At 41.4% G+C, this 13,975-nt stretch overlaps 1 protein-coding gene across 2 annotated transcripts in view; it reads left to right on the top strand.

The window, feature by feature from the left end:
* LOC121548772 (ankyrin repeat and SOCS box protein 2) overlaps positions 1-13,975 on the top strand; it is a 44,339-nt gene that overhangs the window by 4,406 nt on the left and 25,958 nt on the right. For both annotated transcript variants that reach the window (XM_041860325.1, XM_041860326.2), the window contains exons 5-8: positions 3,018-3,263; positions 3,570-3,741; positions 3,843-4,440; positions 4,521-4,674. In XM_041860325.1, coding sequence (XP_041716259.1) covers positions 3,018-3,263; positions 3,570-3,741; positions 3,843-4,440; positions 4,521-4,674 — 1,170 coding nt within the window. The remainder of the gene's footprint in view (positions 1-3,017; positions 3,264-3,569; positions 3,742-3,842; positions 4,441-4,520; positions 4,675-13,975) is intronic.

Genomic DNA, 13,975 nt, shown 5'->3' with positions numbered 1-13,975 from the left:
GGCTCTCAGTCGGCATTCCAATTCATCCCAAAGGTGTTCAATGGGGTTGAAGTCAGGGCTCTGTGCAGGCCAGTCAAGTTCTTCCACACCGATCTCAACAAACCATTTCTGTATGGACCTCGCTTTCTGAACGGGGGCATTGTCATGCTGAAACAGGAAAGTGCCTTCCCCAAACTGTTGTCACAAAATTGGAAGCACAGAATCGTCAAGAATGTCATTGTATGCTGTAGCATTACGATTTCCCTTCACTGGAAAAAGGGGCCTAGCCCGAACCATGAAAAACAGCCCCAGACCATTATTCCTCCTCCACCAAACTTTACAGTTGGCACTATACATTGGGGCTGGTGGCGTTCTCCTGGCATCCGCCAAACCCAGATTTGTCCGTCGGACTGCCAGATGGTAAAGAACGATTCATTACTCCAGAGAACACGTTTCCACTGCTCCAGAGTCCAATGGCGGCGAGCTTTACACCACTCCAGATCCCAACGAACAATTATTGTGCTGACGTTGCTTCCAGAGGCAGTTTGGAACTTGGGAAGTGAGTGTTGCAACCGAGGACAGACGATTTTTAGGCGCTCCTGTTCTGTAAGCTTGTGTGGCCTACCACTTTGCGGCTGAGCCGTTGTTGCTCCTAGATGTTTCCACTGCACAATAACAGCACTTACAGTTGACCAGGGCAGCTCTAGCAGGGCAGGAATTTGACAAACTGACTTGTTGGAAAGGTGGCATCCTATGACGGTGCCACGTTGAATGTCACTGAGCTCTTCAGTAAGGCCATTCTACTGCCAATGTTTGTCCATGGAGATTGTATGGCTGTGTGCTCGATTTTATACACCTGTCAGCAACGGGTGTGGCTGAAATAGCCGAATCCACTAATTTGAAGGGGTGTCCACATACTTTTGTATATATGGTGTATCTTAGAAATGTTTATCTTACTCCAGAAATATATAATATTACAAAGGCAGAAGGTAATTAAAATGCAACTTACCTCTGATTGCGTCTGGCTAAGAACCGAAAAACAAAATATCCTCAGGAGTGAAGACTAGTGATGTGCAGTTCGCAAACGATTCGTTATTTTTGAATGACTCTTTTTACTGACTCGAGAGTCATGATTCGTTTTTCCGAGTTACTCGTTCATTTTAGTCTGCTGGCTACAATGAATTCTACAGCAGGATTAATACGCGCTCCTCCAGCTCAGCGGCTATGGAGATGTGCTCCAACCAGCAACTGTCTATCATGTGCGCGTGGGGAAATAGATCATGCTGCAGGCAGCATAGAGGAGAAAAATACATGTTTAGAACTGATAATTGATCACATGGTGCAAGAATGAATGCTATTAATTGATTATTGAATGTTACTTGATGGACACAGCTTTTAGTAGAACCAAAACACACTCAGCCTGCCTCTGCTCAAAACTCGAACTCGAGAACTAATCGTTTGGGAGCTGCTGCAGTTCGCGAACTATATTGTGCTAATCTCCCTCGCGGCAGTCAAGCAGTTGCCTTACAACTCAATCTGAATTCTTCTGCTGCTCTAAAGTCCGTGGGCGTGGCATTTGGGCGGAGAAAGGAGTTTGGGTAGCCAGGCATGTCGAGCAGTGTCATTCTGCCAAGAGTTGTTCACAATCTAGTCCGGTTGCGGCCGCAACTAGACCTCGTTTCAAAGGTATCAATAGACAGCTCCAATAACAAGCCCCCTATGGTGAACGAGAGACTTGTAGAATCATGGTTCTTTCGAGTTTTTAGTTCATCATTCGCCGGTAGGGGGTCCTGCGTGCTCTGGGCATTACTGAATGAAATGAATGAAATGTGTCGAAAGATTTGTTAATTTGACTGAACGAGTTGAAATGATCTGAGTCAGTAAAAACAGCCGAACTTCCCATTACTAGTGAAGACGTGCGCTTCACTTCAAGATCCGTGGAGTAGATAAGAGTTTTGATGACAAGCTATTTTGAATACATTTCATTAGTCTAGGGGATGTGAAACGTTTATACAGACGTAAAGGGGAACCAATAGTATCGATTCATGTTCAAAAATGAAAATCACCAACTTTCGTTAGGAGGTTTTCATCTGACAGCAGGTATATAATAATATAAATATATGTAACTGAAGTGATTTGATGAAATGTAACAAAGTAAAAAGTAAGTTACTTCTTTCAGAAATTACTTGAGTAAGAGTAGAAGTACAGCCCACAGAGAATAACTAGAAAAGTACTAGTTCCTCCAAAAACTCAAAGGGCAGTAGTGGGCCGGATTTGAACCAATGCCTACTCTGGCATATGTGTGCCAGGGTCAGCAGCTGTACCTGCTGGACCACACCCGTCGCTATGGGCGGGCCATAGGGGGCCGGGCCCGCCCCCAAAAATGCTTGTGCCCCCCCCACTTGAGGGAATTTATTATTAAATATACGTACTGTAGGCTAATAATAATTGTGCCCTGCCCTCCCATGCATTTCATATGCCCCCTTAAGACTGGCGACGGGTTTGTGCTGGACCACACAGGCACTGAGATAACCATACATTTATTCTGCCTATTGCTTGCCTTCAACATATAATAAAATCATTGATATAAAAAAAGATTTTCCCTAACGAAAAGTACATCTACCCCTACAAATATTGTCAATTTATTATAATTCACATAAGAATTCACATGAGACTCGCTGTAGCCTGCACGTAGCCTATATAGGCTACTTGACTGATTCCCAGTGGACCTGCAGTCTAAGTTATTGTATGGCCTACAAACACCGCTTCCAGCTGCCCCCTTGCGGCGATTCAAAATATTAAATATCCATTCAAATCCTCCTGCTGCAGGATTATTATCCTCCTGCGACGAAATGGGTCATATTAAGATCTGACATCTGTAGGTGTTAGCGCTTGGGGATAAGACAAGTCTCCAGGTCTTAAGCTAGGTTACTGGTCATACTGGCGAAGTCCACCACTGTTACACAATCAGCTTAAGTTTTACAAACAGCAATATTCAACCAAAGTTACCTGTGTTGTTTGTCACATTGCGTTTTCAGCTTGCGAGAAGCCCAATGTGGAGATTGTAGACCACCTCCTGAAGTATGGAGCCTCAGTACACAAGGCTTGTGTTCAGGGTGAGACACCTCTCCATGAAGCAGCCGGGCATGCTAATGTGGAAATTTGCCAGATGTTGTTGGAGGCTGGGGCCAAGCTTAATGCAATCAATAATTACGTGATGGAACCTTTCTATGTGGCAACACAGAATGGGGGAGTGGACGTGTTGCACTTCTTGATTAGCAAAGGTGAGTCGTTTTTAAATTTTCACAAGCCAGCTTCAAGATTATTTTTTATTGATTATTTTAAAAGATGCAGTTTGGGATCTTAAGCACAACAAGTTCATAACATATTGAACCTGAACACTACTTCTATGTCCTAGTATCTGATGCCTACATCTTGGAGAAAGTATTCTAATCTTTCCAATGGCATGAACAGATTTGAAAAAAAACATTAAGCATCCAGACTATCTGTTGCTGGTGGTGTTGCAGTGTTGCCAGTTTTCCTGTATTTCAACATTGTATAAATGTTGTGTATGCTCTTGTGTATTGTAGGTGCTGATATAAACAGCCAGGCAAGGGATGGGGAAACACCTCTGTATGAGGCAAGTAAGAATGGTCACAAGGAAGTTGTGGAACTGCTTCTATCTCATAAAGCAGATGCTAACCGAACAACCAAGTCTGGCCTCCTGCCTCTTCATGTAGCTGTCCAGAAAGGACATTTTGAGTGAGTGCAATGAATTGATTGATTGGTTAATTTAAAGCATTGATTTCTCTTCGAGCAAAACATTTCCCTTTCAATTTGATCCCTGTGCTTCTCTTCTGTAGAATTGTGTCCATGCTGATCCCTGCCACCTGCAAGGTCAAAGTTCAACGCAGTGGCATCAGTCCCCTCCACCTGGCTGCCGAGCACAACAGGGACTGGATCCTGGAGATGCTTATCGAGGCAGGCTATGACGTCAATGTCCAGCTCGCAGAAGACCGATCCAAAATGTATGAGGACCATCGCAGCACAGCCCTCTACTTTGCTGTCACCAACAGCAACTTAGAGGCCGCCAACATGCTTCTGGAGGCAGGCGCTAACCCCAACCTTGACATGTTCAACCCTCTTCTTATTGCTGTGAGGCAGGGTTACATGGAAATGATCACCGCTCTAGTGGAGCATGGAGCTAACATGAATGCGTCCATCCCCACACACCCCTGCTCCTTCCCAGCAGTGGTCATGCTCGGTATGAAGTATATGCACATCCTGAACTATCTGAAGTATCTGATGTCCAATGGCTGTGATGCCCTTTCCTGTTTTGACTGCACATATGGCAGCAAGCCACACCCACCCCTGAAAACTTCAAGAAGGGGCAGCGTCTTCGGCGAAACTTTGCACTACATTACTGACGAGGACGAAGCTCGACGCAACACTTGCGTCCAGGTAAGTTGGGTTAATGTGCAATGCAGATGGGATCCATCTCGGGTTGTTCTTTGAATCCAATTTGAACCCTTCATTTTCAGTTCTGTGAGGCAATCTCCGATCCGACAATTAGCCACTGGGCAGGACCCATCATAGATGTGCTCCTGGATTACGTTGGCCATGTGAAACTCTGCTCCCGGCTGATCGAGAACCTGGATAGCTACCGTGACTGGGCAGGGATCAAGGTGAAAGCAAGTAAGTGAGCTTACACCATTGAGTTACACGATATACTGAAACTTCAGTACTCGATACTAGAACATGAAAAACTGTACTAGAATTTTTGTTACTTCTGTCAAATGTGTCTCACGGATCAAGTCTGTATCAGCGCAGCCGATGTATCCCTTATAGCGCGAGCGCACCGTGCCTGCTCCACCTAGCCTGCACTAGGAGTCTGGACTGCATCATGTTAGCTCCCCACTCATGCTGCACACAGGTTAACACACTTGAATAATGCAACATTGCATGTAGACATTTTTAAACTGTTAATTACTGTTCGCAAAACAATGTCCATACATGCTAGAACACTTTACAATGCAAGACGATACCGGTAGCTTCCAGCTTTGTAGGCTAACTTTCCTTGCTAGCTTACAGCTGAAGCCAACATGAATTCACTACCCCTAATACTAGTAATACGCTAACCATAACGCAAAATATGCTGATTTCAAAGCCGATTGCCACCAAAACTTTATTCATTCACTTAAATCGGTCTCTCTCTCACATCTCCCAAAGATTATCTATTGCCTCAGCGAACTGACTCTGATTAATCAGATGTGTGTGGCAATAGCTAACTAATAAACATTAGGTTGCCACTAGATAACCTGGCTAAGCTAGCGGCAGTGTCAACCGTGTAGCTAGCTAACATTAGCTAGATCAACTGGTCAGTCCACCGCAGCATCCTCCCAAGCATCTCTCTCTCTCTCATTTTGTTTACCATTCAAATAAATGATTACCATTATTTTGTTATGTAGTTAGATTGGTAATAACAAAGTCAATTTGATTGTATGATTGTAAAATTGATTCATTAATGCATACACTGCTGTCTCTGAAAAATGTTGACGTAAAGAAATTGAACTCAAAAGATGCCCAACGATTGAACAGAGCAGTAGCTGAGTTTAGCCAGAGTCATTTAACATTAGCTACTGCAGTACTAATAGAAGTCTCTGCCAGCAGATAGCCACCTGACTGAAATACGGCAGGAGTCGCGGACGTAAAAAAAAAAGTGCCTTATGACCTGCATCTCACAAAGCCACGAGTCTATCAGCGGCGTCTAGTTGCCTACTTGTATTGCCATTTGCTGTTGGTCTGCTGAGCCCGACTCCGAGCTGGGGTAGTTTGGCCTGTGCCGTGACTTGCAAGAGGGCGGAGTTAGCCAGTTGAGATAGTGGTGAATGTGCTGCTAACAAGGAAAACCGGGGGATAAATCCGGAAGGTGCAGGCAAACAACGAACAAACAACTGTTCATGATATGACTCGGTCGCAAAGATGCAGGCACTCAGATCAACAATATAAGCATTCTGAGCTTTGATCAATGCTGGGAACGCAATATAAGTGAGTAAATGCTAATTTACAAAATAAAAGGGTAAAGAGTAAACACTATTGCACAAATTATAAGGTGCATAAACAGCGTTTACGTGTGTTTACCCTTCACTACATCCCTGGTTGTGTCATGGTCCCCTGGAGGTTTTGTCTAGATCCCGGTTTGTCCCAAGGACGTCGGCCCCAAGGATGATTTTAGGATGTTGTCAGGACTTTCTGTCATGATCCCCTGGAGGTTTTTGTCTAGTTCCAGGGTTGTTCCGAAGACATCACCTGATGGTCCCCACCCCAAAAAAAGTTATACCCATGGCACGTGCACTCTAGTTTCATTACACATCACCCCTTGTTACTGTTGCCAAGCCCATCAAGGTCCTGATTGGTGAACCACTGATCTGTTCACAGCTCTTTGTCTGTTGTAAATGTTAGGGACACCCACAGTGCTTTTAACACACAGTGTTAAACTTACATATCCTACATGATTACATTGTGTATTTATGCAGTAATTATTATTCAACATGTCCTACCTGAGATTGAAACTCACTACCTCTTGGTTCACAGCATTCGGATCTTCCTGCTACACCACCATGTCTGTGTCAATTTTACCTGTATTAATTCCTACAGTTTGAACTTCAAAGTAAAGCTCAGTTCTGTTAAAAATGCACTCAAGAAAAACTCATATTTATCATAGTGATTCAGGAGTAACATTAAAACAGAATAATATGCCCCACCAACATTAGACAACTATACAGAATACCCCCCCAAAAAAAATGATTAACTAAAATAGCAGTGGAGATGGCACTCTTTTGCTAAGAGCAGAGATGAATGAGGCGGCCCTCGTCATGAGCTGTCCGGCCGTTACAGAGAACCACATACCGGATTTTTAGCATTAGGAAAAAATACAATTTCTTGCCACGACCTAGCTCAATATCTAGGCGTTGGATAAGAACAAGACTACAGCGTCCATAAAGTGACCATTAGACTTGCCAACTTTCAGACTGAATATGCTTGTAGAGGCAACAGTTTTGATAAAATGTATAATGTATCACTCTCACGTGCTCAATAAGAACCAATAGGGTGGTACCTTTTTGTTGCATTTCTGACAATGCTAACATATGTTTCAGCCGAATCTCAGAGTTCTATCTAAAACCGGGCCCAGCAACTCGGTTGCTCAACAACACAACTGGCAGCCTGCACCAAGCATAAGAAGTGCTTGAGAACAAACCTAGGCTACTGTATATGTTGGTATTCAAGCTGAGGTTAATCAATAAATGCGTACAGATAATTGGTACGACATAAAAAAAAATGGGTCGGTTGTTATTAGTTATAAGTGAGCTGTTTCTGATTTGATAAACCAATGAGTGTGGTTTTGTTTTGATTACCTAGCTAGGTCGCTAGCTAGCTACCCAGCAGCTGTAGCTAGCTAATGGTAGCTAACATAACGTTATACCAGTCAGATGAGAGCTACTGTTGTTTAGGTATCTAACCAACAAGCGAGGAAAGCTAGCAATATTTTGCCAAGGAAGTTTTTTTAAAAATATATAAGGCTGAAGTCATCTTTGTAAACGAACATATAAGTACAAATAAGATAGCGAACGTCCTTGCCTGCTCTAGCCAGTTAGCTAGCCAGTAGCTACAAGCCAACGAGACTGTAGTTGTATGGACAGATCGTGCAGCACAACTCAATGTTGATAATAACTTATATTCCACATTCTTCCACAAAGCATAGCTAGCTAAATAAAGTTCATATTCAACAACAAACTTTGGGAAACTGCCACGCTGCTAATATATAATACATGCAATGGGCATTGCTCACTTGGCTTGCTAGCTAACGTTATTTGTGCAACCAGATTTCAGCATATACAGTGGGGGAAAAAAGTATTTAGTCAGCCACCAATTGTGCAAGTTCTCCCACTTAAAAAGATGAGAGAGGCCTGTAATTTTCATCATAGGTACACATCAACTATGACAGACAAAATGAGAAAGAAATTCCAGAAAATCACATTGTAGGATTTTTAATGAATTTATTGGCATATGATGGTGGAAAATAAGTATTTGGTCAATAACAAAAGTTTCTCAATACTTTGTTATATACCCTTTGTTGGCAATGACACAGGTCAAACGTTTTCTGTAAGTCTTCACAAGGTTTTCACACACTGTTGCTGGTATTTTGGCCCATTCCTCCATGCAGATCTCCTCTAGAGCAGTGATGTTTTGGGGCTGTCGCTGGGCAACACAGACTTTCAACTCCCCTCCAAAGATTTTCTATGGGGTTGAGATCTGGAGACTGGCTAGGCCACTCCAGGACCTTGAAATGCTTCTTACAAAGCCACTCCTTCGTTGCCCGGGCGGTGTGTTTGGGATCATTGTCATGCTGAAAGACCCAGCCACGTTTCATCTTCAATGCCCTTGCTGATGGAAGGAGGGTTTCACTCAAAATCTCACGATACATGGCCCCATTCATTCTTTCCTTTACACGGATCAGTCGTCCTGGTCCCTTTGCAGAAAAACAGCCCCAAAGCATGATGTTTCCAACCCCTTGCTTCACAGTAGGTATGGTGTTCTTTGGATGCAACTCAGCATTCTTTGTCCTCCAAACATGACGAGTTGAGTTTTTACCAAAAAGTTATATTTTGGTTTCATCTGACCATATGACATTCTCCCAATCCTCTTCTGGATCATCCAAATGCACTTCAGACGGGCCTGGACATGTACTGGCTTAAGCAGGGGGACACGTCTCGCACTGCAGGATTTGAGTCCCTGGCGGCGTAGTGTGTTACTGATGGTAGGCTTTGTTACTTTGGTCCCAGCTCTCTGCAGGTCATTCACTAGGTCCCCCCGTGTGGTTCTGGGATTTTTGCTCACCGTTCTTGTGATCATTTTGACCCCACGGGGTGAGATCTTGCGTGGAGCCCCAGATCGAGGGAGATTATCAGTGGTCTTGTATGTCTTCCATTTCCTAATAATTGCTCCCACAGTTGATTTCTTCAAACCAAGCTGCTTACCTATTGCAGATTCAGTCTTCCCAGCCTGGTGCAGGTCTACAATTTTGTTTTTGGTGTCCTTTGACAGCACTTTGGTCTTGGCCATAGTGGAGTTTGGAGTGTGACTGTTTGAGGTTGTGGACAGGTGTCTTTTATACTGATAACAAGTTCAAACAGGTGCCATTAATACAGGTAACGAGTGGAGGACAGAGGAGCCTCTTAAAGAAGAAGTTACAGGTCTGTGAGAGCCAGAAATCTTGCTTGTTTGTAGGTGACCAAATACTTATTTTCCACCATAATTTGCAAATAAATTCATTAAAAATCCTACAATGGGATTTTCTGGATTTTTTTTTCTCAATTTGTCTGTCATAGTTGACGTGTACCTATGATGAAAATTACAGGCCTCTCTCATCTTTTTAAGTGGGAGAACTTGCACAATTGGTGGCTGACTAAATACTTTTTTCCCCCACTGTAACAGCTGCTAGCTAGCCTAGACCAAGATCAGCCATGCCTCTCACAACACAAACTGTAGCTGATAAAATTGCCTTGCTAACAAACAGTTAGCCATGTTGAATCTAAAAACCCAGCCAATGAAAATCGATAGTATGACAAACCAAATAAATAGCCTATGTACTGTATAGTAGCCTAGGTAAATTGGGATTTCTTCTCTCTGGCGGTGGCGAGAATGATGAAGAACTATACGCTACGTGTGTGTACTGCGGAGGCCGGGCAGAGGCTTGACCACTTTGGCCAATCAGAACGTTGAAAAAGAATAACCAGCAGTTCCTATCCAGCCTGGGTGGTTTGAATCCCCCGAGCTGATAGGTGAAAAATCTGTCGATGAGCCTTTGAGCAAGGCACTTAACCCTAATTGCTCCTGCAAGTCGCTCTGGATAAGCGCGTCTGCTAAATGACTAAAATGTAAATATAAATAACATGAGAAGCCGCCTGTTCAAAACCACAAGCATTTAAAGGCACGTCTGCAGTCCGAGCACACACACACATGACCCGTCAGGTAAACATCCTGGAGAGAGAGCTGGCCAGAGCCTCTCGATTCGGGGGAAGAAGACATTCGCATCCTGTGCCAACGCTTCTCCCTCCCATGTGTCTCCACCATCAATGGCTTTTAAGACCACTGCTTAACTGTACCAGTGGAGGCTGGTGGGAGGAGCTATAGTAGGATGGGCTCATTGTAATGGCTGGAATGGAATACATGGAACGGTATCAAACAAATGGAAACCACGTTTGACTTTGTTCCATTACCGTTCCATTTATTCCATTCCAGCCATTACAATGAGCCCATCCTACTATAGCTCCTTACACCAGCCTCCACTGAACTGTACATACCCTGCAGCTTGGCAGAGTGAGAGGGGATTTAGCCACATTAAACTTATCATCACACTAACGAGATCTAGGATCCAAATTCACTGTGTGTCTGCCTTGATGTTCATAAAACTCCATGGACCCCCTCTTGCACAGTAGAACCCAGAATGATATGTGACCACTTGGTTTCAGTGACACCTTTCTGCCGAGGTCACCCAAACCAGAGTGGCCACTGCAAAGAGCCTGACCCTCTTTGGAAGTTGCTGTAGCCCTGCTTGGGATATTTATCCATTATTGGCTATTGGTTGAGACACAGGGCCCGTTCTAGCTTGGTATGTCAGGGTTGGCAAGTGGAAATGTGAATTGGGCCAAGTTGGAGGTAACAATGCATTAAGGTTATAGTTTATTGAGATGCATGAATACTCCACACCAAAAGCTTGATTTTATGGTTGATTTAAAACAAAATTCCTGCAATTCTATATAGTAATGATTTATGTTCACTACTTGGTCAATTGATTTGATAGAATGTATTTGCATAGATGAAATATGCTATGAATTGATAGTTCACCTCTGTTTTCTTCTATTCTGTGATAGGGTATGTTGTAACCATGTGTTCAAGCAAATCAAATCAAAGTTTATTTATGATACAACGTACTGTAAGCTACACAATACAATGAAATGCCTACTCGCAACTAAAGCGCTTATGTTTTGTATTTATATTAGGCTATAGCCTACAAATTGCTATACCATGTAGTCGCAGGACTATTAGGCTATAGGCCTACTGCAAATTATTGTTGTTTGTTCCTGAACTGGCTGAATGGCAGAGCTATCCTTCAGCACCACATACATTGCACAATCCTGGCACTGTCCTTTAAGCACCACAAAGGGATCCAATGGCTTAAAATAACACTCATCAAGATCTGTTGCCTACGCCTAATAGTCCTACTCATCACTTATAATTATTATTACAAATAGAAGATGATCACTTCTCACAATGGTAAGGGGAATGAAAGGGAAAGGGGGATACCTAGTCAGTTGCACAACTGAATGCATTCAACCGAAATGGGTCTTCCGCATTTAAACCAACCCTGTTTAGTAAAGTTAGACCAAAGCTGAATCAATGTCTTGCAAACTCACATAATAATTAATTAGCATTTTACATAACAGAACTGAATATAATAGCATAGCATAGTAGGCCTACAGTGCCTTCAGAAAGTATTCATACCCCTTGACTTATTCCACATTTTGTTGTTACAGCCTGAATTCAAAATAGATTAAATTGATGTTTTTTCTCACCCATCTATCTACACACAATACCCCATAATGCATTCAGGGCAAAGAGTTACATTTTTGTCTCATCAGACCACATAATCTTTTGCCTTATGCTCTCAGAGTCTATTGCATGCCTTTTTGCAAACTTCAGGCATGTGATCTGGGAAACCAGGCCTGCTATTCATAGCAGACTTCGAAAGGGCATTTGATAAAGTATGACTGGGGTTTATATATAAATGCCTGGAGCATTTCAATTTTGGAGAATCTCTTATAAATTGGGTTAAAATCATGTATAGTAACCCTAGGTGTAAAATAGTAAATAATGGCTATTTCTCAGAAAGTTTTAAACTGTCAAGAGGAGTGAAACAAGGTTGTCTACTATCGGCATATCTATTTATTATGGCCATCGAGATGTTAGCTATTAAATCAGATCCAACAATAATATCAAGGGTTTAGAAATCCACGGCTTAAAAACAAAGGTGTCATTGTACGCTGATGATTCATGTTTTCTTTTAAATCCACAACTAGAATCCCTCCACAGCCTCATAGAGGATCTAGATACATTTTCTAACCTCTCTGGATTACAACCAAATTATGATAAATGTACTATATTACGAATTGGATCACTAAAAAATTAAACATTTACAATACCATGTAGTTTACCAATAAAATGGTCTGATGGTGATGTGGATATACTCGGAATACATATCCCAAATGAAATAAATGATCTCACTCCAATACATTTTAATAGAAAGTTAGCAAAAATAGATAAGATCTTGCTACCATGGAAAGGTAAATACCTGTCAATTTGTGGAAAAATCACCCTGATTAACTGTTTAGTATTATCCCAGTTTACCTATTTGATTATGGTCTTGCCTACGCCTAGCGAACAGTTTTTTTGAAATTATGAGAAAAAAATATTCAATTTGATTTGGAACGGCAAGCCAGACAAAATTAAATGGGCCTATTTATATAATGAATATGAATTCTGAGGACAGAAATTATTAAATATTAAAGCATTAGACCTATCACTAAAAGCTTCAGTCATACAAAAGTTATACTTAAATCCGAACTGGTTCTCTACCAAATTAGTAAGATTGTCTCACCCAATGTTCAAGAATGGCCTTTTTCCCTTTATTCAGATTACAACCTCTCACTTTCAGTTATTTGAAAAGGAAATAATCTCCCAAATATCCCTATTTCTAAAACAAGCCATAGAAATTTGGTTGCAATTTTAATTTAATCCTCCGGAAACGATAGAACAAATAATGCAACAAATATTGTGGTTAAACTCAATTATACTAATTGATTTAAAAAAATGTTTGACAAAATGTTTTAAAAAAGGTATAATCTTCGTAAATGATATCATAGGTAGGACTGGTGGAGTTATGTCACACATGCAGCTAACCAAAACATATGGAAATGTCTGCTCTACCCAAAATTACAACCAGATAATTGCATCATTACCGTAAAAATGGAAGAGAAAAGTGGAAGGGGGAAAAAGTAAGGAACATGTCTGTCGGCCCTGCATTAAAGAACAAAATTGGTTAAAGAAAATTGTGATAAATAAAAAAGTATACCAGTTTAATTTAAGGACCAAAGGTTTGACAGCCGTCCCATATAGATTGCAAAATAGTTGGGAAGAGATTTTGGACGTACCGATTCCATGGCATAGTGTTTATGAACTGATACGCAAAACGACGCCGGATTCAAAACATAGAATATTTCAATTTAAATTATTATATAAAATTCTTGCTACCAATATAATGTTATTTATATGGGGGATACAATCTTCCCAGCTCTGCAGATTTTGCTAAGAAGAGACAGAATCATTAGATCATTTGTTTTGGTACTGTCCATTTGTAGCTTGTTTTTGGACACAGGTCCAGGAATGGCTAAAGGATTGCAATATTTACCTGGAGCTAACCCTGCAGATAGCACTACTGGGTGATCTGAAAAGTCATAATCAATCGATCAATAATATAATACTACTTTTAGCAAAAATGTTTATTTTCAATTTACAATCTGTAGAAACAATGAGAATAGAAAGGTTCAGAACTTTTGTAAAACATCACAGTACAGTTGAAAAATATATGGAAAATAGAAATCCAATATGGATGGTGTTAAGAGATAGATGGGTGGTGTTGAATGGAGTTGAAGGATGGGACAAATAACAACTAACAACAACTAATAACAAGATAACTAATGTATAGCATACTGTGTCCATAATAAGTATATAGGTTATAGGTTGAGAGCTTTTGTAAAAGAGCACAGTTAGAAAGATATGGCATATAGAAGCAAACCGGATGGACATCATGAAATTGATAGGAGAGGTTGAGGAAGTTCAGTAGTAAAAACAAACAAAATAGAATTATTGTAAAATT

The sequence above is a fragment of the Coregonus clupeaformis genome, chromosome 33 (assembly GCF_020615455.1).
Source record: "Coregonus clupeaformis isolate EN_2021a chromosome 33, ASM2061545v1, whole genome shotgun sequence".
NCBI lineage: Eukaryota > Metazoa > Chordata > Actinopteri > Salmoniformes > Salmonidae > Coregonus > Coregonus clupeaformis.
The sequence above is the reverse complement of the archived record's forward strand: the minus strand, read 5'-3'. Positions and strand labels throughout refer to the sequence as shown.